This window comes from Electrophorus electricus, chromosome 7 (assembly GCF_013358815.1).
Source record: "Electrophorus electricus isolate fEleEle1 chromosome 7, fEleEle1.pri, whole genome shotgun sequence".
Taxonomy (NCBI): domain Eukaryota; kingdom Metazoa; phylum Chordata; class Actinopteri; order Gymnotiformes; family Gymnotidae; genus Electrophorus; species Electrophorus electricus.
This window is the reverse complement of record NC_049541.1, coordinates 3,611,685-3,634,022: the sequence shown is the minus strand read 5'-3', so window position 1 is coordinate 3,634,022 and position 22,338 is coordinate 3,611,685. Positions and strand designations below refer to the sequence as shown.

The 22,338-nt window shown below is 46.5% G+C and overlaps 2 protein-coding genes and 1 long non-coding RNA gene across 5 annotated transcripts in view; 2 read left to right on the top strand and 1 right to left on the bottom strand.

Annotated features, from left to right (window-relative positions):
* The first annotated feature begins 108 nt into the window (after nucleotides 1-108).
* On the top strand, nucleotides 109-4,253 carry zgc:85843 (DUF2781 domain-containing protein). The gene is made up of 10 exons (XM_027023769.2): nucleotides 109-125; nucleotides 915-1,018; nucleotides 1,703-1,800; nucleotides 1,888-1,991; nucleotides 2,260-2,342; nucleotides 2,487-2,611; nucleotides 2,819-2,920; nucleotides 3,061-3,153; nucleotides 3,257-3,376; nucleotides 3,495-4,253. The coding sequence occupies exons 1-10, from the start codon at nucleotides 109-111 to the stop codon at nucleotides 3,702-3,704; spliced, it is 1,056 nt and encodes a 351-aa protein (XP_026879570.2). The 3' UTR covers nucleotides 3,705-4,253.
* A 3,766-nt stretch (nucleotides 4,254-8,019) lies between these two features.
* Nucleotides 8,020-22,338, bottom strand: part of ncana (neurocan a) — a 52,291-nt gene continuing 37,972 nt past the window's right edge. For all 3 annotated transcript variants that reach the window (XM_027023797.2, XM_027023796.2, XM_027023798.2), the window contains 7 exons: nucleotides 22,068-22,172; nucleotides 17,983-18,096; nucleotides 14,268-14,426; nucleotides 13,868-13,950; nucleotides 13,245-13,389; nucleotides 11,156-11,338; nucleotides 8,020-10,770 (listed from right to left, as the gene is read on the bottom strand). In XM_027023797.2, coding sequence (XP_026879598.2) covers nucleotides 10,673-10,770; nucleotides 11,156-11,338; nucleotides 13,245-13,389; nucleotides 13,868-13,950; nucleotides 14,268-14,426; nucleotides 17,983-18,096; nucleotides 22,068-22,172 — 887 coding nt within the window. In that variant the 3' untranslated portion in view covers nucleotides 8,020-10,672. The remainder of the gene's footprint in view (nucleotides 10,771-11,155; nucleotides 11,339-13,244; nucleotides 13,390-13,867; nucleotides 13,951-14,267; nucleotides 14,427-17,982; nucleotides 18,097-22,067; nucleotides 22,173-22,338) is intronic.
* LOC113585975 lies at nucleotides 12,153-16,352 on the top strand. Its single transcript, XR_003411563.2, has 3 exons — nucleotides 12,153-12,324; nucleotides 12,696-12,914; nucleotides 16,274-16,352. It is a non-coding gene; the product is annotated as an uncharacterized LOC113585975 (long non-coding RNA).

The window sequence follows — 22,338 nt, the reverse complement described above, 5'->3', positions numbered from 1 at the left end:
TGCTATAACCATAAATGTACTAAAATGATCCGTTTTGGTGTTATTTATCGTCAGTATTTCATATCCTGTACCGTTATTGATATGAATGAAGAAAACAAAAAATTGCCCATGGACATAAGAAACCAGTACTGGCCACACTTAAGAAATCCATTCATTAGGAGGATCATGCGTTCACGTCGTTATACTAGCGCCCCCCTATGGAAGTGACGTGTAAATACCTCGGTGTGTTACCGATACGCTGCTTAGGCCAAGATTTCGCGTTATATAGGTCATGGACTTTGACAGTTCTGATTTCACGCGGCACTCTATATTACTCGCAATCGCAGGGCGTGGACGTCACTGTGGAAGCAGCGCGGCACAGTCTCCTTTACATGTCCTTTTGGCTTCATTATTAGCTTGGACAGCCTGCATGACTCCAGTCTGAAATCTATACATCCCTCTTTCTCTCTCGTCTCGTGGTTCACCTTCTCCCGCTGCTTCGCGAGCGTTTTAACGCGTTTAGCCATCGGGTGGAAGGATGTGCTTGTCACAGGAGATACGCGTTTTTATCTTGTCTCTAACAGCGCCGTTTACGCTTTATGTAGTCAACAATATCTCTTCATTACAAAAGTAAGTAATGATTTTCCGTTCCAGGTTTCAAGTGCCAAGTATTAAATTCATTTTTAAGTATCTTACCTTTATGGGGCTATTGCAAAAAAATCGTGTTAATCGACTCTGTTGCAAATGCATTGCATAATATTCAGTTTATATGGTCTTCTGCATTGGTTATCATTCAGTTCTGGGTCATTACCAAGTAAGTCATCAAGACCAAACTACAAAATGCTTTTAAAAAGTTGTCCATTCTCTTAGGTAGCACTGGCACAAATATCCATTGTGGGGCTCCATTTGTAACTTCATTGTTTGCCTTTACCTAGACCTGTAGTTATACTGGGACTGGAAGCAGCTATTCTCATGACTGTTTTCTTCATGGTACACCTGTGTGTTCGAAAGGAGACATCAGTGGATCCTCTGTTCTATGGTAAGCCTGCCCGGATATAGAGGATTTGGGGTAAACACGACATGCTTTGTTGATTATAGTTATGGATGAGGCTGGAGAAAGATTTGCCCTGGGTCAGAGACGGTGTGAATTAAACGCAGAAACACCACAATATGTTAGACGCTGTCAAATAAAACTACACTTTGCAAGACAGATATAGCACAAGTGTGTGTGTGTGAGTGTGGCAATATTTTCTTCATGCCAAAGAATGAACTTTAAGCTTATCTTTAATTCTTGGCTAAACTGCAGCGCAGCTGACTCGTCTCTTTGTGGCCTCTAAAACAAATAAAGCAAATAAATCAGCACCCGGGCCTCTCCTCACCCTGTCGCTCCTAACACGTATCCCATCACCCCACCCTCCACCTGTGGTCATCGATCGTGAACGTAAGCACACGGGACCCTTTTTAGCAGTGGGCGGTGGGGAAAAGCAGAGCCTGTTTGTCAGTGATTGAAATCCAGCCTCACTTACACAGCCACAGGCCACCATAAACTCAAACCGGGGGAGGAATCAATAAACTCCAGGGCAGAGGAACGGGAAAGGGGATGACAGCAGAGCGGGATGGAGAGAGGATTGGGATGTCAGAGAAAGGAGCGGAGCCGGAGCGGGGGGGGGGGGGGGGTAACTGTGCCATTTACTCACCGTGTGCTGTGGCCCTTCTGTTTCAGTATTTGCCTTCTTTGCTTACACCTCTGTTGCTGATCTCACGAACGCGCTTGAGCAGGACGGCTATATCAGAGGCTTTATGGACTTCTACACCTACAAGGTTAAGAAACAGCTACGCACACAGACACCCGCGCACGCCACACCAAGCGTGAGGAGCTCACCTCTTCTCATTGTTTTTCTGGCACAGGGCAAGCCCTACCTGAGCACGGCCTACTGTATCCTGATGAGCTACTGGAACGGCGTGGTGCATTTCACCATGCTCCTCACCGCGATCTACCGCATGTGCAGAGGGTGAATGCCGCCAGCGCAGGGGCCTGATGGAAACATAGCGCGAACTGAGGGCCCCTGAGTACTACATCACACAGGATTAGTTCTCAAGACATTAGTTATAATTTAATTTAATTTCAAGTTACAATGCTGTAGTTTATTGTGAGGGAATCTGTTTTTTTTTAATTATTAAAAAGGTTAACATGCAGATGGTAACCTTTATAATAATAATTCAGGCTGAATTACCATCCTCTCTCTCTCTCTCTCTCTCTCTCTCTCTCTTTCTCTCTAGGAAACCATTTCGGAGTATTGCTTTAGTGTGGGCAGGTTCAATGATAGCCACTCAGGTCGTCTTGATCCCAGGCATTGTCACAGGTGAGGGATAATCTAATCTGGACTAAGAACATGCTTGCGTGGTCTTGGATATGAGACTGATGAGCACACGCTCTATAGTGGGGTCATTGTTGGTTAGCTTTAATACGCTTGTGTGTTGACTAAAGATCAGCCGCTTTTCTGCAGGCAAATATGGTAAATCCATCTACCCAGCCTTTTGGTGCAACATCCTGTTCTTGATGCTGCCCGTATGGGCGGCAGTGAAACTTTTCAATAGGCCGAGGGAGCTGCCAATCATTCCTGCAGACAAGGTGAGGTGCCCGAGCTAAGACTGTAGCGAACACTGTTCATAGATCATTCTGACCCTGATATTATAGGGCATGGGTTTGATCCTGTCAAGAATTCTGTCAAAGGGAAAGTTCAAGAAAATATAAAAAATCCAAAATCTGCATCTGTGTGGTGTATAAGGTGTGTGTGTGTGTGTGTATATGAGTGAAGGATGTCATCTGCGTCTGCAGGTTGAGACGGAACAGAAGAAACGGCTCGTGTCTCGTCCCAAAGACCTTCTCCTCACACTCGCTCTACTAGGGGCCGTGGCCTTCACCGTGTTCAGGGGCTTTGTCAGTGCCCCTTCAATCATTCTTTCCTTCGCTCATTGTTCTTTTATTCGTGTTTCCATTCATTTCTTCATTAAAATGAAACCGTAACTGATCAGGGGTCAGCGTTTAACAGGAGCGCAATTCGGGGGAATCTCTTCCAGGTGGCCCTTGAGTGTGCGCTGGATGCCTGTTTCACCTACATTTACCAGTATGAGCCCTACCTGAAGGACAACGTGGCCTTCCCTAAAGTCATGGTACATGCTCTAATGGAGCGATGAAAACACGAAGCTGTGTGGTAGATTTGGTCGACCCTGCACTACCTAGACCAGACTGATGCTTCTTCCCTCTCTCCTGTAGATGTTGGTCTTCCTCTTCTATGCCTTACCCCTGATGACGGCATGCGCCTATGGGCTAACCACTCCGGGATGCCTTTGGATGCTGGACTGGACTTTGTTCCTTGCAGGAGGCATGGCTCAGGTAACTCGGTTACATTTGCTTTCTTGGGCATTCTGACCTTCGGGTGAGCGTGCCAAATCCACCTGTTCAGGACTTCCACCCGGTCTCTGATCCGGGACTCTTTGTCGCGTCTCTGCAGGCGCAGTGGGCTCACATCGGGGCGTCTGTGCACTCCCGGACCCCCTTCACGTACCGCATTCCTAAAGAGGAGTGGGGCCTGGTTCTGACCCTCAACTTTCTGTACCTGGCCACCCCTCTGCTCCTGGCACTGCGCTGCTACCACGACCCGGCCTTCTTCCTGAAGACTGTGCCCCTGGCTCAGGTCGACAATGACAAAAAACGAAAGTAGGAGCGGCGTATGTGCATGACGCTGTTGTCTTACGTACCTACGGACATAAACAACAGCACAATTCTGTGATAGTGAGACCTTGGCGGATGCATAAGGGCGCAATGGGAAAACTGTGCTTAACAATTAAATGGACGCTGTGTGGGGAAAACAAGTACTGTAGTGTGGGCTGAGGCTACTCATTGCGTCAGGGCTCCGGAGGTGATAGTTCCTAGCTTGAGACTGTTTCCTCCTCTCAGTAAGTGTTGAAACCGCACCCGCTTTTTCTCCTGGGACAGAAAGGTGGTGTGGTGCACTTCTTGTCCTAAATGTCCCCTGCCTTCGATTGGGTTCAGACTGTTGGACCGAACACCTTATCTCTCCTCTCAGGATGAGTCATTTGATGAAATCCAGACTCGGTGCAGGAACTCTGGACTCTGACACACGCTTTTCTGCCCACACATCATCAACTGTAGAATTACTTCATACTGTTAGTCCTTGAACCCAGACACCAACAAGCCTAAGGCTGGTCAAATGCTGGCGAGCAGGATTTTTTTGCAAAGATGTCAAATACATGACCGATAACAACTATTTTTCAAATAAACCATTTTGATATACAGACAACAACAACAAAAAAAGGATTCTTATCGGTGGTGAGATTTCTTATTGTTATTGTTTATTGTTTATTGTTTTGTATAGCTGTATAACAAATGGCCTTGTGTGAGGATTACAAATCTTGAATATTTAAATGATTTTAAAAAATCAACTTAGATTTCAAACTAACCTTACTGTCAACATTTTAAAGGAGATGAGTGGAGGTGGTGTTAGGAAGTGCAGTCCCCTGATATGAACCCTATCTCTGCTCTTGTGAAACTCACTGTTTATTATATGTGTTTGCCCAGAGGGGAAGGCACAGGTTCAAAAACCACTGCAGGAAGTGCTGCAGGCTTTGCAGATTAGATTCCCATTAACCCAGCATGACTTTAGCGAAAGCGCACGGATCTGCGTGGGCTGTTACGAAGCCGCTTTCGTTTGCTTTGCCAAAGCACTGACGCTTGGCCCTGTGCTTTACTGATGACATCACGCAGGCCTTCATCTACAGTTGGCCTAGTGAACTCTGACACGGTCGTCTGCTGATTGAAAAAGATAAATGAGGAATGTCTGTGGGGTTGTACAAATGTGTTGTTAAACAGTTACCACTCCCAGGCTGTCACCGAGCGACTTTTGGCAGACATAGCGACTAATGAACAGAAGAAATTGATGTGGATAAAGAGTTGTTAAGTGTTTATGTAGCCTAAGGAGGCCATGTTTTTTTTTTTCATTAAATGTGTGCCAGACACTAAAAAAATATACGGCCATCTGTCCCTGTCATTAATTTCGACGGCCTGCTCTGCTTGTGAGAAACATAATCCTGTTAAATGTCCTAGAAAGAAGCATGTACCCTACAGCCTTCTTCAGAATGAACTGGCGCTCACTAGAAGGGCAGCAATTTCCCAAACATTTGTGAATTAAGTTGAGTGTCCACTTGGCCATCTTCAAACAGATGTCTTTCCCAGCTTCTCATTAGTATTTTAAAACCACTGCCACACCAACACACTATGTGAATTTAGGCAACCCAATTTTTTTGCTATGGTAATCCCAAACTGGAATGCTTTATTGTGAGAGGTTACTATGGCAATTCAGGCAGCATTGTGATTGGCCGTAAGTGACAACAGTGTTGTCATTATCTTAAAGATCTGCGCTCTCTGCCTCTTCCATGGAGAAGAGAGGTATATGCTGAGTTGGCTTTAGTGCATAAATAAATTTAGATTATGAGTCAGATTTATGCCTGAAAACAGGATTTCATAAAAAAGTAAATTGTGTTAATCAACCTTAAGGACAGAGACTTTTAATGGTCATTAGTTCAAAACCCCTTAAAAGCTGCAATGTAAGTCGGCGGGTAAAAAACTGCTGTAAGCTAAATTGGTAGATTAAATGTAAATTAATTTGTTCTTTTGACATCAGAGAAACACAGATTTCAAAACGGGCTGCTTTTGCTGCATAAATTCTATATATGGATTGTATGGACTAAGAGGTGTATGCAATTTGAAACTTAAACAATATTTACATGTAACTTCAAAATTCTTTACTTCAATAAAGCAAGCAAAATTGCATTTTGCCATGATAGGCGCCCATTAATCAATATGGGGCACACTGCAGATCATACAGACCGTCTATATGCATGAGTGTTCCTGCCCTTCCATATCTTAAAATAATGAGATTAATAGGCTCTGATCCTGGATCAGTCTCGTAACTTTGTTTTTCCCCCTTTGTCTATGTTTACTGATTTGTGGTCACTCCTTCCCCTGCGAGAGTGCCTATATTCAAAGACAGCAGGCCTCCTCCCAAGGAAGCCTCCATCTTTTGAAATCACAAGCATGCCATTTAAACCAATTGCACGTAATAAACTGAAGTAGGAGTCTTTAAGTAGCTTAAGAACAATTTCTGGCCCGGGCAGACTAAGTAGCCCAAGAACAATTTTTAAAAGTATTAAACAGACTGCTAGATCACAATTATAACCGGCCAGTCTCGTTAATTAAAACAAACAAAAAAGAGTCTATGTGGAACACGTTTACTGAGCACAATATGCTTCTGGAATTGTGAAACAAAAAGGGAAAATTCGAATATCCATTGTGATTTGAACAGAAAATGGAAAAGAGGATCCATTATGCAAAAGCACTGGAGTGTATGTTTAAAAGAGGTGGTTCTTGTAAATAATATCTATGTATGTGTGTGTGCTTTCGAAGCTGCAGTGAGATGGGTTCAGATCTCACGCTTTGAGCTGTGGGTGTGAATGAAGGACCCCCCCGTTACTGCCATAGACACAGAACAAACGGCACTGCCGATGTGGAAACTGCCTTTTTCAGAGGGCCACCAGGGGTGGGTGGGCAAGCCACAGTGTGCTTCCCTGAGCAGCAATTGAAATAAAGGCATCAATGATGGCTAAATTCAACACCATCAGATCACGAAGGCTTTCAATTCAGATTCGTTTAGCTGCAGGCTGGCGGGGACTGGGATAAACGGCCCCTCTTTGGCCGCGGAGAAAGGACGCTGGGCTGCCGTCAGACCCAAGGTAGCGACATTTGTCATGCCAGGCCGGGGACTGCGCAGGTCATGGTCTGCAGACCTTTCTAGATCGTTTGGCGGAGATTATGCTTCTCGCCAGGAATCTCACCGCAGGCATGGCCAGCCCTGCACCTTTAGTTCAGTCCTAATCGAACACCTTTGATCCAGCTAATAGAGGGTTTTGAGCATGTCTGAACAGAGGAACATGGGTTATTAGAGTCAATTTGGAACTAAAATTGGGGCAGGAGGGCTTGTATTAACCACAGCATCAGGACTACAAAATGAGTGGGGGACCTGATTGGCCCTGTCCCCCCCAATACCATGAGAGGTGACGTAGGCAAATTCCAGCCCACTGGCCAATGAGACGGCAAGAAGCTGAGCCTTCATGCTAGGGAGGATGGGAGAAAAGATGATCCCAGTAAACATTGTAAATGACATCAAATCTCAGTCAATATCAGATAATCTGAGGCTGCATTGGCAAAATTGTTAGTTTTGACTACTTTGGTGAAAACCATTGAATTGCCTTTGATGTCGGAGAATGTGGCTCAATGCAGTTATGTGTAGGTTGGTGTATTATTTACTTGAGAAATGCTAATATCTGTTACACCTTTCAGTCAGTAACAGTACAGAAAGAGTGCCAAAGAGACGTGAAGCAATAAAACATAAAACTATTGCAGCTATTTACAACTATCATGCTAAATGTTACATGCTAATACCTGGAGACTTAAGAACTAACCTGTTGATTTGTGAAACATTTGCATTCTATCTGGTGCAAATAGCAGGTGTGTGTGTGTGTGTGTGTGTGTGTGTGTGTGTGTGGACAGTTAGGTGGTAGCCAGGGTAAGAGCTGAGTGACAACATCCCATAATAAATATAGGGAAGCACCCTTCTAAAGAAACAAAATCCCAAATGGGGTAAATATCAACAAATCAACAAATTACTATAGCTGTGAATAAGCAGATTCCCGTTCCATTTATTTACCAGTAGCCAATAAACTTACCTCATCCTCAGAGCTATTGGAGAACAGCATAATCTATGTTTAAAGTCACATATATGAGTTAAATGATTTGTGATCCTGTCATATAGGGGTTATATATACCATGTGGTGAACCTCCCCGTTAATATAATTGTGTGGAATTTTTTTAAGCTTATATTATTATACCTATTGTTAAAAATTATTTATTAATGCCTACCATAACAAACGGTATAATCAGGAAGGTCTCCATACAAGTGGTAGTAATGATTCAATCAGTTTTATTGTTGGTCTGTTTCCAGCTTAATAAAGAACATAACACAGCAACGAGAAGTAATAAGAACACCAAAAGAGGACACATTATCTCAGAGACCAAATCCATCACACCGCTACCCGCAGATCAGTGGGAGACACTGTAGAAGCGCCGTTGCACTGGTTGACGGACCTCCAAAAAGTGCGGACTGTTTGCAATTACAAGCGTCGCTTAAAAAAAAGTTCTCAACCTTTCTTATACCATTTCTTTTTTCCCCCATTCTTTTAAAAATTATCCGAGGAACATCTCTGAAAGCCAATGAAACTAACTTCCGTTTGCCCGATGACGGACATGGCTGCAGCCTGTAGGCGAATGGCAGGCGGCCTTTGGGATTGGGACAGGCGTACGTTCCCAAGGGTTTCCGTGAGGGTAACAGAAAGCACAAGAAGAGATCAGAGGTTGCTGAGATTTACAAACGAAAGGTCACCCACTGGATTAAATGCTTTTTTTTTCCAGGTAAAATATTGACGAGGATCTGTTTGGGCTATAATCCTGCAGTGCAGGTTACTTGTGTTGATCTCTTTTTGTCTAACACCATATGTACTTAGAAATACATGTTATAAATAAACACAGAGTAGGCTACATGGAATATGACAGCAAGCGAATATTAGAGAATAAGTCAAATTGCTCAACTATGTAACAGAATAGGTTACTAAGAACGCAAAATACACACCAAGTTATATTAAGGTCGTGAGGCTACGACAGAACGAATGGTGGATGTATAAAGATGAAGTGGTTTTAATGTTTGTTTTTAGACAGTATAAAAGGTTCCAACATCACGACAAAAGCGCGCGCGCGCACACACGCACACACACACACACGCACGCACGCACGCTCGCACACACGCGCGCACACACAGGGTAGTAATTACATCACCGACACACACTCACATAAATGATTAAACGTTAAAAGGCAAGCTCTCCGACAGCGCTCACACCTCGCACTGGGTCTTCCCACGTCCCACACGATCCGAACGGCTTTTCTCGAGACACTTAACGTCAAAGCATCCGCAGCCACGGGTTAGAATGTTATATACGCACGAGCGGTTCAACACAGGCAGTATCACCAAATTCGTCTGATTTTTTTGTTTGTTTTTTTCTCGAAGAGCGCACGGCCACTTGACATGACTGCAGACGTCTTCGCCACGATAGGTTCCTTTGGCCTAAATGTGTACCGAATCTCTCGGTATTAAAACTGTCCATTGTCTACATTATGGATTAGAAATTCTGGATAATAAATATATTTTAAAAAAAATTATAGCGTGGCAGCGCTGGAAAAAAAACAGCTGATGGTCAGAAAAGCGTATAATTAGCTGCTTCAATGAGTGGAGCACTCTGTACGAGGGTTTATAGGGTAATACCTACATGAGAGTGGACGAGATGAAACAAACACAAGCAGTGAATAAAAAGTAAAACAGTGGAAAGACAAACAAACAAACAAACAAATAAACAAACAGAAAACCAGAATAACATTCGGGGACCTCACACACTAATGTCCAGGAACGCAGGGATCAGTCAATCCCGCGCAGGCGCACACACTCGCTCCCCGCCTCGAGGCTTCGGTACAAAGGAATAAGAAAAGGGCTGCCAATTCAACAAGAATTCATTTGCTATTCAAACCTTCTGTACCGAAACGAAATGATAATTAACAAGATCTGCGGCAAATGTATCAATTAGGTACACTGAGTCAATCAGACGTTCATTAACACTGTTAATTTTTAATCAACAGCGTTTCAGCTAACACTGAGGTTGTAAATGGGAAATGGTTCAGTGGTAAATTGTCACTGCCGATAGAAAATCTAGTAACATACGTTAGAACTAGGTTCTGTCCCTACTTCTATATATTTCTTTCTTCCTAAGGCTTGAAAACTAATATTTCCCCATTATTATTTTTTTATGGCTTTGCAAGATTGGAAAATCGTAACTGTAAACACACTGAAGTTTCATAACAACCAGTCCGGTGGTGTGTATAGGTTTCTTGTGGTAAATTGCTGTTGTGGGGGATTTGGTGTTTTCTCATCTCAGAAACCATATGCAACCTTATCATTGTTGGTTTTTGGGTGGAAGTTTTAAAGTGATATAATACTGATCAGATGGAGGGTATCATTTCTTTAATTTTGGGGTACCACATTCGTTAAAGCATTATTGCACTATGATAGAGGATATGGATTACTCTAACCAGACAGATACTCTGCAAGACCTATGACATCATTCCGCTATGACTACAAAAATCATTACCAGTGGTTTGACTGGAGTGTCAGAAGCCACACAATCCTGCCTCCAACACACGGGTGTAATCAGGTGATCGGGAGAATGTGCCCTGCAGTCCAATCGTACCAGATAACTTCAGCTGTGTTAACTTCGACTCTGAATACATTAAACTAAGTCGTATATTAGTGGCAACATTAGAAGAGTCCAAAGGATGAAAGAAAGAAAGGATGAGTCTGAATGAAAGAAAAACATGAACGAGTGGAGAAGGGGACGAAAAAAAAGACATGATAAGTTCTGTCCTCGAAGGTCTCTTCACCCTCCTCAGCACCCTCCGAACTCGGAGTGAAGGGAGAGGCATCATACAGGGATTCATGGGTGGTGACTGGCGGCTCTAGTCCCGCCCCCTGTGGCCAGCCCCGTGTCTCCGGTGTCGCCGGTGCTCATGACGGGATCTGTGGTGTTGCCGACGGTAACGGTGGGACCTCCGTGCTGGTTTTGGAATTGAAGAGAGACAGAGAGAGAAAGATGATGCTTGTGTGAACAGGAAGTGGCTCGGACAAGCAGCTTCAATATCAAACATTTATAGCACAACCAGTGTTGCTAAAAAGTGCATTAATCACTATGATGCATTGTATCAGCCATTGGATCATGACAATAATATCGTATCTCTATCCCTGGAACCACACAACACAGTTCATGGCTTCCCTGCTGTGCCAGAAATTGAACCATCAGCCATTTCATGCGGCCTTCACAAGTCGATACACAGGTACACAGAGAGCACAACTGTGGCTAAATCCCATTCATTTAGTGTCTAAACGCTAACACCTAGCATATATCGCCCCTCCCCCCCGGGCCCTGCCCTGCCCACGCTCACATTTTGCGCAGATGATCTTGGGCCTCTCCCAGGTGCCGTTGGGCCGGCAGCGGGCCGTGGGGACGTGCCGCTGGAAGAAGCCATCGGCACACTGGTAGCGCACCACCGAGTGGATGTCGTAGTGCGAGCGCCTGCGACCCACCAGGTATGCGTTGTCCACAGCAGGGGGAGTGCTGCACATCACTGACACAGAGAGGAGCAGGTGCGTTATGAATATGCTATGAACGCTGGGGCCATGAACGAATATTCATGAACAGTGAGGCGTGACTTGATGAATAAGGACTTGTGCTAATGAGTGGTTTGGGACAGTTGTATAGGAATGAGCTGGAGGTTTTTGGCGATTTTAGGTGTGACGTGTTCTGGTGTCTTTATCACCATGGCTGGGGCTCATGAGTGATCTATAACTGGCAGTAATACAGGAGTTACAGCGGTGCTTACTGCAGCCTGGCCGCTGCTCACTGGATGGCTGAGTTTGTGCAAACCTCAGGGTGTCTCACACATAACTCAGATGGGAACAAACACACACACACAAACACACACACACTGCAGGGAAAGGGAAAGAGAAGGAGAGGAAGAGAGAGAAAGAGAAATACAGTGGGGGGGGGCACACACATCTCATGGAAGTAGATTTAACATTGCACACACACACACACACACACACACAGACACACACACACACACACTTCTCAAAAGAAGTGGTCCGCTGCTATGTGCTGGTGGCAGCCAGCCAGTGCCAGTATATTCTCCCGTGTGTCAGTCTGGCTCCAGTCGTGATAACTAAGGTTTCACGGCCCTCCTTCAAGCTTCATTGCCTTCACACCCCTGCCCCCCACTGACTGATGGCTAGACGCAGGGCCGTACATCCAGCCCCATTCGCCCGAGGCTGCTCAGACGGTGGGGCAGGGCCCAGCATACAGGCACGGTGCCAGCGGAGGCAGGCAACCCGTGGGCCTGCCCCTCGAGGGCGTCAGGAAGGCGAGGCTAAGACCGAGGCTCCCCTCCGCTACAGGGTTGAGGAAGGAGAGGGTGTGTCTGCCTGCCGGGCTACAAGCAGCCCTGAAGATCTCTGAACCACACGCTTGCTGAGCCACTGTTTCAGCAGGGTGGCTTTGAACAGGACAGAGGAGGAAACATCACTGGAAGTAATGGAATGTCACTGGAAGCTCTGGGTAATGGAAGAGTAGAGAGGCTGTAGGAACTGAACCTCGAGGGTGGCTGTGATTTGAATAACTGTGTTCTACGATATAAACGAACTACCTTTTGTAAATGATTATAAATGATTACAGTTCAAGATTTTGGATTCGAGGCCTGGAGCTGAATATGTCTAACCTACAATCCAATACATCATTATTAATACAACATTGTTTTTTTTGCCTCCTGTGTTGCTAGGTGAATAATGTTAATGTTTTATATGTCAATTTAAAACTACTGAAACTCTGACTTTCGACCGGTAATTTTAAAGAATGCGAAGAAAATATCATGGATGCTATATCTCCCGCAAACGCTGTATCTCCTATTGCTCTCCTATTTCTGATAACAGCTGAGGGATCTTGAGGGACGGCAGTGAGAGCTCATTTCGGATCCTTGTGACCGCGGCCGTGTTGATTGACAGTCTGCGTGGAGCTGAGCCCTTGGCTGAGCTGATGGAGTGTGTGTTTCAGAGTGCATCTGTGCTGCACAATCGATAGTCACTTAAAGCAGAAATCAGAGACCGCTCGGAGGTGTGTTTGCCATGCCGAAGCCACTGCATCAAGACCAGGTAAAAACACTCAAACAGCCTTAAGTGATTCAGGCCACGTAAAAACGATCTTTTTTTTTTTTTTTTTTTTAAAAAGGTCGCCTGAATGGTCTTAAACGATCTCGCAAACTGGTATCAAAAAGACAGACTCGCGAACTCAAGGAGCTGACAGTGATATCGTTGAGTAAGCGGCCAGAATATATCACGAAGATATTTGTTCCAAATAAACACTGTTCCGCCTGGTGGGTTTTAATGGAATTTTCTTTTACCAAAAGAAAACTATTCTAGCACTATCCGCCAGCGCTGGTCCGAGCGTCGCAGAAGACGTGGGCCAGCCAGAGGGCAGCTCACCTGTGCCCTTCTTGCAGATGTAGGCCAGGTTGTAGTTACAGGGCACGTCGTTCCATCTCCCTGCCTCTCGGGAGATCATCACCACGCAGTCCTCTCCGCCCGCAAAGAAATTGTCTGGCTGGTTCTCCCGCCAGTTCTCGTACACCTGTTACGGCAGGGGGGTAAAGACTGGTCACTGGTCTGGGAAAGCTGAGCAGAGGTCAGACTACAACCCATCAGAGCAGCTCAAATGAGATCAGACTTTGACCAGTCAAGGTAACTCAAGCGAGATTACACTCTGACCGTTTAGGATAGTTTAAATGAACAAGGTCTGACCTGACAGGGTGATTGAAATGAGATTGAACTTGCTGGCCATGGTTACCCAGATTAAAATAGAATCTGACCAGTCAAGGTTAGACAGAATGTTTAATTTAGGAGATGTAAGACTTTACTGGTCAGAGTAACTCAAATCAGACACAGATCAGACTCTTACTGCTCTGCTTGTCTAAGGGTTAGGTGGGCTCTGAAATCCTCTGAACATCTCTGACGACACTTCACCTGCGCTCAGACTGGTTATACTACACGATGTCGACGTGCTTTAAATATGCAAACGAACGCGACTGGATCGTTAAAGCTGCATTCACCAGGTCCACGCTGTCGGTCCACTGGAAGTCCTCCTCTACTGTTCTGTCATTAAGACCGATCCACACGTTCTCATGGCCCAGACCTAACAGATGGAGAGTGAGGTTTCAGTATAGCAAGTCGCTGTGCCGCACGACTCCGCGTTGAAGCACCGACCGCACCAGCCGGTGCTGATGACACAATAGCGTTTGTCACAGGACTGCGTAATGGGGGGAAACATCGAGTGCATCCTTTGCTACGCAATAACCAATAAAGACCCGGATTAACGCATGCATGCCATGCTCTGAACACATCACTCCGGGTAGTCCCATGGCTCCTTCCCGGTTGGGAGTTGTCCATAGTCTGATGTTTTGGGAAAACGTTGTTCTAGTGTAGATAATGTCTGGTATGTGTGGGACTCGCCGTTGAGGAAGTCCTGCTCCACGGGGGAGGTGACGCTGCTCAGGTGGCTGCTGTGCTCCCGACAGTCCTTCTCGGCATCCTCCCAGGTGTGGCGACGCGGGAAGAGCCGGTAGCAGTGACCGTGGAACTTTTTCCAGCCATGCTCACAGCCCTCGGTGTCTGCGGCGAGAGAGAGGGAGAGCGAGAAGAAGAAAGAGAGAGAGAGAGAGAGAGAGAGAGAGAGGAAGAGGGAGCGAGACAGAAGGAGAGAGAAAGAGAGAGGGAGAGGAGGAGGAAAATGAGGGAGTGGAGGAAAGAAGAGAGACAGATGAAAAGAGGAAGAGAAGGAAAGAAAGAGTAAAAGAAAGGGAGAGAGGAAGAAAGAGATGGAGGGGAAAGGCAAGTAGAAAACAGAAACGAGAGTAGATGAGGAGAGAGAAAGGGACAGAAAGTGAAGTGCACATGAGCAGAACATTCGACCTCTCAGAGGCACCATCTGCTCTAAGATCTCAATTTAAAAACGCCTTAGTGGGGTTCCACCTTCACGCTATAAATCTAACCAGAAATGTGCCTACACCAATAAGTAGATTTGCATCAACAAAAAAACGTTTCGCGGTGTTTGGCTTATTTTGCTACACTCTTTTAAGAGGTGTACAGCTCAATGAAATCCTTATATTTGTAAAAAAAAAAAAAAAAAATGTTTTGGATGTGCGCATGTATGTGCGAGGGAGTGCGCAAGCAGGATGTGTGAGTGCCGTCAAAACCCGAAGTGTGACAGCTGGTCTTTGGCTCACACCAGATGAGTGTGATATGGGACTGGTTATTACAGCCGCACAGGGTGATAATTAAGACCCCGTTGGCATAAAACCTTCGGAGATGAACTGCAAATTCTAATATTCCGCATAATTTACCTTCACCACTCCTCCGAAGACGATCCGCGACTCCATTTATGTCATCAGACTCTTGCTGGCACTTAAGTGACGCTAACGAGCGACTTCTACTTCAGTTGACATTCCCGTAATGTGAAACACTGCCTCAGATGTAAAGTAATAACCTCCAGTATGTCACCAGATTTGGCTTATAATGGAATACATGTAATGACGTTATGTAATGACATTACAGTCAAACGTAACAAGGATCACTAACTCCTAAAGGCTCTGAGAGAGGGAACGGTGCCATGGCTGCATGGTTTAGGTTTAAACCATATTCCATGTGACGTGCATTGGGCTTTGCCCAGGGTGCATTTGTGGTCTTTTACTTAGCTCATTCGCTCTTCCTAGAGACATTCCTACTTCTCTTTGCCATCATTAACGCACACAAGGCAGTCTGAGTGCTAACAGCTTTGTTTACGGTCAACGAATTCGTTTCGTGTGGACACGAGATTTGTTTATTGCGAGCGCAGGATTTTTTTTCCCCCTAATTATTGGATCTTCCTGGCAGTGCTGCCGGGGAAGGCACACGCCATTTGGACGAACGACTTTTACACGTCTCCCGATTTAGTGATGAGCCTGAAGGACCAGGCAGGAGCTTCTGGGATGGTCCATGTCTCCCGCCAGGGAATGCCTCCACAGACGGGAAATCGGAGGCTACAGCCAGAACCCTGTCGTCAGTGAAAATGGCGCTCTGTTAGCGTTCTTTAGCCTTCTGTAATGGAGGAGTTTTGTCAACCTCCATGACACCTCCATGGTGGTCAGGTAGAGGTGCCATAGCCTTCAGGACTGTGAAGAAAACTACAACATGTACGTGGGTGGAGGAAGACTACAACACATGCATGTTTGGAGCAGACAGGGCAGCGTTGGCCCCGTAATGTGAAGTGATTCCCCTGATTCTACTAGCATGAGTGTCTACAGTGTCTACACAAGACTAGAGAAGTGCAAATAGCTCCAGTCCACATGCATTAGCTTGTGAGTCATTTGTCTTTGTCGATAATTAACTATTGCTAAAATGACACTAATAATATTGATCAGATTATTGTTTGAACATAGATTGTGATGAGAATTATTTGTTTTGTTTTGTTTTTCCTACAGCTTTGCCTTGCCTGGACCATACTTCAGGATCCTGACTGTCATAAAGCGCTTATTTTTTCAATAATTGATTCATTTTTCTAAAAAAAAAAATTTTTCAAACAGAAAGGACCTTAGCCATCTGGTGTTGTCTTTTTCAAAACTATTCAAATTAAAACTCGGCTAGTCCTTTATGAAGGAACCCAAAATGTACTTTAAAGAAATGAAAACAAACTTATTTTCTCCTCAAGAGCCTCTTGACTCTCTCTGATTTAAGATAGTAGCATTTGTTTAATGATACATGCCATTTTCCAAAGCAAGTTATCCTGTATCAGCAGTTTCATGTAACACATTACTTAAAGTCGTTAACGTAAGGCGCATTAACACTGTGATTATGTGCAGAGGGATAAAAAACAAACAAACATGGTTTTAGAAAATGGAAGCTTATTTCTTACAGTTTGAATGTTTGGGGACATGCTGTAGGGGACCAGTGGTTCAGATTTATTTGGCAGTTAATGGGTTAAAACGTAACCCAAACTGGTCAGCAGGTCAGAAGGTTTTAACAGGTAATCAGGAGTTTGGAACTGACTATATTTTTAAAGCAAAGCTGTCAGCTCTGTGTCACTAGTATATCACGCTGAGCTGCTATCTTGCCTGAGCTTCGGACTACAGACACCGCGCTTTGTGACAGTCCACTATAGCCTCCTTTATCACACTGTAAATAGCAGTTTATTAAGATCGTAAAACTTAGCGCCCGCCGCCCTTGGATACGATCCTCAAATCAGCGGAGAACGGCGGCGACGCCCGCCGCCTCGCCCGTCCTCTGTGTCACAGTTACATCATCTTTACGCGCCCCGCTCCCCCGCTTTGAGGCAGTCGCATTATTAGAATTCATAAATCATCATTAGCGCCCCGTGTGTGTGTGTGTGTGTGTGTGTGTGTGTGTGTGTGTGTGTGTGTGTGTGTGTGTGTGCGTGTGCGTGCGTGCGTGCGTGCATGCATGCCCCCTGGGGATCTGGAGGAGGCCGGGACGGCTCGGCGCAGAAGAATAACGCCGCAATGATTTACAGTAGCGTGGGGCCGCGGGGAGGGAAGACAGATATGGCGCGGGGGCCCGGGGTCTGGGCGCACGCGCACACACCCTGCCGAGTGTCTCCAATTAATATGCTTCCTGACACGTTCATAATGCATGGAGAGACGTTTGCGCGCAGCTCTGGAGCCTTATGCTGCACCGTGCCATATGTACCGTACAGAGCGGATCACTGTCTGGCTGCGGTACGGAGGAGGTCTTTAACTCAGGAAATTCAAATCCAGTAATAACCATGATTTCTGAAATTTAACGTGGTCACAGAGCTGCAGTCGGCGTTCCCTTCAGCAGAACACGAACAGGCGTGAACCCGCCGCGTTAACGCAAACGCGGACATCCCAAACAAAGCGTGGTCACGCGAAACTTGAGAGGTTCGATTCCGTCTTCGGAAAAGCACCGCTCCTGGGTGGGTGTCCGAGGCATCGCGCAGGCGCCGGATACAAAGACGTTCTGGAAGTGCACGTTTTCGGATAGAAGCCAGCTTGGAGATGGAGCTCCGGCTGACTGCTTACGTACGTTTGGGTACTCTCCACAGCTCCCTGATGCTCCCTGCGCACTGACTGGAATTCAAACAATGCAAAGACGCGACATGCGAACACGTGCGTTGCTCTGGGGTGACGGTGTCCCGTGCTAGGATACCTCTTACCTTTCTCACACATGTCTCCGCTGTAACTAGGCAGACACAGGCAGATGAAGGAGTCCACCTTGTCAATGCAGGTTCCTCCATTCTCACAAGGGTTGGACATGCAGTCGTCCACGTCTACAAGGACAACAGTAGAACATGGGGTCACATTAGCCAATGCCACCTAATTAATTCTCAACTCTCTCCTTTCATTCATTCATTCCTTCAGTTATCCATGAGTCATGTTAACAGAAGTTAATCAAGTCATCGTGAGCTATTCTCCTTTGTAATATACTTGTATATTTGGTAATATACGCCAGTACGTTATGTCACATTGCTTTTACAGGCAGGGCAAGCATACCATTTCAGAGAGATCTTAAAGAACACACACTGAGGTAGTACAATGCCTCCCAGTCGTATCTGCCATTGCAGCCTTAGGATCCCTTTGAACCCGCAGCCAGAACGCTCACCCGTGTTCCGCTGAATAAAATCTTTTCCAGTATAGTTCCGTGACAGTTACGCATGCAAAGGTCCCGTGCCTGGCACAGAAACCTTGCGCAGTCAACATCTTCAGGCTGGGTGAAAGTGTCCTAGCGTTGTGCCTAATGAGGCTTTGATTGCGCTGAAACGCACGCCGGCACAGACATCGCAAGGCTGCTCCAGTCGCACGCCACATTGCCTTCTTTTATGCACAGTTAAGTTCAGTAAGAGCAGTACTGCCTAGTCACCTTCTTAAATATCCCATTGTTAGCTGATTAGAATTCCTTGGCTGGTGCATGGGGTTATGGGGTTCTGGGCCATAAAACACAATTAGTGGCTTGAAAAAAGTATTTGCGCTGGAAATGAAACAGGGTGGACAACATCTTTGCCAAAGCACTCCCATCTCAATCCACCATCACAGTGCTCCTAGTTGCAGTGCCATAGAATTCATCACGTAAATTAAGAATAATGAGAGTATTTTCTTTTTAGATGTAGCATTTCACTGCTACGGTCAGCTGCCTACAAACGGTACATCGTGGCAGACGTTTACAGGCTTGCTTCGCTGGTTTAACGGGACACTGGTCTGGAAACACACCAGCAGAGTGAAGTTGCTGGTTTCCCAGAGAGACAGGTTTATAGCAGCTTAGGGCTTTTGTCCGTCACACGTAGGGAACAGCGTGGTTTCAAATCCCGTAGTGCCCTTCACCTCTAAACATGAAGGTGGTTTTTAACCTCCTTAGACAACGCTTCCTAAAGAATTCCTGCCCAAACCGGCAGTATAAGACGTGACCATAAACTTTAAATCTCAGCAACAAAAAACTCAACATTCTAAAAGCAATAATAATAGCAATAAAATTGAATGACACGTCCTCCTCTGCCTGGTCTTTCACAGGGCTCCTGTTAAAAGGAACCATGAACATAGTAGAATTTAAAACTCATCCTTAGTGATTCTTTACAGTATGACAGCACACAGCGTGTCGTCTCTGCTCTCGGGAGCAGACCCGACCTTCTTTTTCTGGATTTCCAGTGCTCTGAATAAACACCTACCAGTTCGCACGCAAAATATGCAGATTTTTCAGCGACACGTCCATCCATGTGAAACATGGAGGTTTTTTCAACTGGAGGCCTATTGCTGATGTGAGGCTGTTAGTGTATGTGAGCAGCATAGCAAAGCATTTACTGAAGCAACACTGTCGGACGTTAGAAGCCGGAGACAGCAGTAATCAAATTCAGCGAGGTAATTGCAGATGTGTACGTTTACATTTACACACACACACACACACAGACAAACAAATCCAAAACAAAAGCTACAAAACAAATCTAGTCAAAACATCAGAGACAACAGTCAGTGAATCCTGTTCTATATAAAGATCATATTCACAGCTCAGTGCCTCTAAAGGCCAAACACTGACCATCTGTGCTGGTACTGAAACCTGTGCCAACAGCAAAACAGGCAGGAAAAAGTCCAGCTGGGATGGCAGAGCGGTGCCCTCCACAGCTCCGTCCGAGACTTTGTCTGGAAGGCACCTCTGAAAACCGATTTCAGGAGGGCAAATGAATCTGATACCTGACTGCCATCCTAACTAAGCTCCCCAGGGTCAGAGCAGTGGGTGGATCTGTTACAGCATTGTGAGGCATGTCTGGGGCTTCACACTGGGCCGGAGTAGGGGGAATACTGGGGGGGGGGGGGGGGGTCAGGACTGATTCTGCTCTGAGAGGACAGCGCTAGTAAAGAGCTATTTGCCACCTGCTGCTGTCGCGCCTGTTTATGGAGGATGTCTCTGGTCCCTGTGCGAGGCGCCGCTGATCTCCCGTGAGTTCAGGCGCCGTGCTCGGGCTCGGTATGGTCTTTGGAAAGACTGCTGTGATGGCTGCTGTCTGGGCAAAGTTTGAACACGGTCCCGGGGACTCTCGAAATCAAGTCGCATATCACCCATACCACACTTCTACACTACACTTCTTTTGTCTGTTCAAACACACACGGCGCTGAGGGCGTCTGTCATTGCACTTCCTGCCAAGAGGCTATTGGCAAAGCAGAGGATTATGGGAAAGCGGACTTTCCTAAAGAGGAGACCATCGACACTTTCACCCACCGCCCGCCCTCCTGTCATCACTGGCCCCACCACTCTCTCTCATCATTGGCCCCTTTTCCCTAATCATTAGCTCCGCCTCTCCCAGGCTTCTCTCTGATTGGCGGCGTCACGGGGGGCTTACGCAGGAGGCACACTCGAGTCTAACAGGCTGCTAATGTAAGACACTGGGCTGTAATACGGAATAGTATTGCTCTGGCACTAAAGTACCTCCCCGCTGACTTTATGCTGCTGTAACCACCTTGGAGGGGGACGCGATCTCCAGGTTTCTCTTCTAAACCCCTCCCTCCATACCTGTGACATTTTCAGGAGGGATCTGGAGCAGATCTGCCAGGCTGGGACCATGCGCACGGACGGAAGACATCAGGATTAGCACAGATTAGTGGAGCTAAGAACCAGATTATCAAATCGCTGTACTCATCGCATTTGCCCTGAACGTTGCATATGAAGTTAATCAGGCGAGCCGCCACTAAACACGAGCCCTAAACACTAGCAACCCCCCCCAGACTTACTGGAACACTTTCCTTCACTTTCCTGAGCGGTCACACCGTGTTTTGTATGTGGTCGGCCGTGCCGAGGTAGAAAAAGTGCAGAACTTTACCCGACTTCATCAGTTCGAGAAAGTTACTCCACAGAGACATCTGTGCAACACTCCACGCGCTGTTTATGTGAGCCTAACATGCTGTGTGTGATGTATTTATCTGCAGCTTGTCGGAAGGAGAGGGCAGCATAGAGGCAGCTCGTTCAAGACGCCGGAGCCCAGATTGCCGAGGTCGTTTTCTGTTCCCTCAGCCGCGTCCACGTACTTTTGCTCCTCATGAATATTCGATCTGGTCATGCATTATGCAGAAGGAGCCCGGCCCTCTGAGACTGTACAGCTGCTGCACGTCCACACGGGCTTCCTTCTGTGTCTGACGTGCTGCGTATTTGCGTCGCCTGCTCAGGCCCATAATACCGCGGAGGTGCAAGACGATTGACGCTGATTCACAGTTCTGGCCTGAAATACGAAAGTTACACGCCAACACTGTTATGAACCGTTATGCAGGCAGGTCGAATAATGGACTAGCTGAATGCGATTATGACTCGCCCATAGTGTGGTGTGACCGATTAGGTCAGTATATCACGTATTTCACAAAAACACTATAATTCACAGGGACAGTGGGCCACCAATCAGCGCATTACCAGAAGCAACGTCAGGAGACAGTTGCCATTGCCAACCACCATTGTTTTGGTCCTTTCATTGCCGAGGCCGACACAAATTAACCTCACCCTATCAAGCAGCGCTGAAGAACTCCTGAGACGCAACAGTGCCATTTACAAGCAGCTTTGCTGCTTAGGGCGTAGCGGCCTGCCACAACACTCCAACCGTCCCTGCTTCTTGCTGTTTAAAAGGACTACAGGTAGTCGGGTGGGTGTTGCGAGCTTGGTTTTAACGTAGTCCAGCCTGGCCCCTGAGGGTCTGTTGGTCTGGGTTAACCGCCCGCGCCGTGCCGTGACGGCTGACGAGGTGGTCTGGCACAGACACGTTAGTGCACTCACCGATCTCACAGCTCTCTCCGGTGTAGCCCTGCGGGCAGAAGCAACGGAAGCCTTCGCCGTCTGGGAGACACGTGCCGCCGTGCAAACAACTGCATCTGTCGTCGGCTGCAGAGGGAGAACACACACACACACACACACACACACACACAAGGGTCATTAACAGGAGTTGCTCCCTGACAGTGCTGTCACAATCTGTCGCTCATTAGTATCCTGGCAGACGCACCCGGACGGTGACCCAGCGGCACCAAACCACCTCACGCCTTCACACGCT

Bases quoted from the DNA above. Each gene is read 5' to 3' on its own strand.
- zgc:85843 (XM_027023769.2), top strand. The intron at 1,019-1,702 runs GTAAGCCTGCCC...CTTCTGTTTCAG, and splicing joins AGTGGATCCTCTGTTCTATG to TATTTGCCTTCTTTGCTTAC. The intron at 3,377-3,494 runs GTAACTCGGTTA...GCGTCTCTGCAG, and splicing joins TTGCAGGAGGCATGGCTCAG to GCGCAGTGGGCTCACATCGG.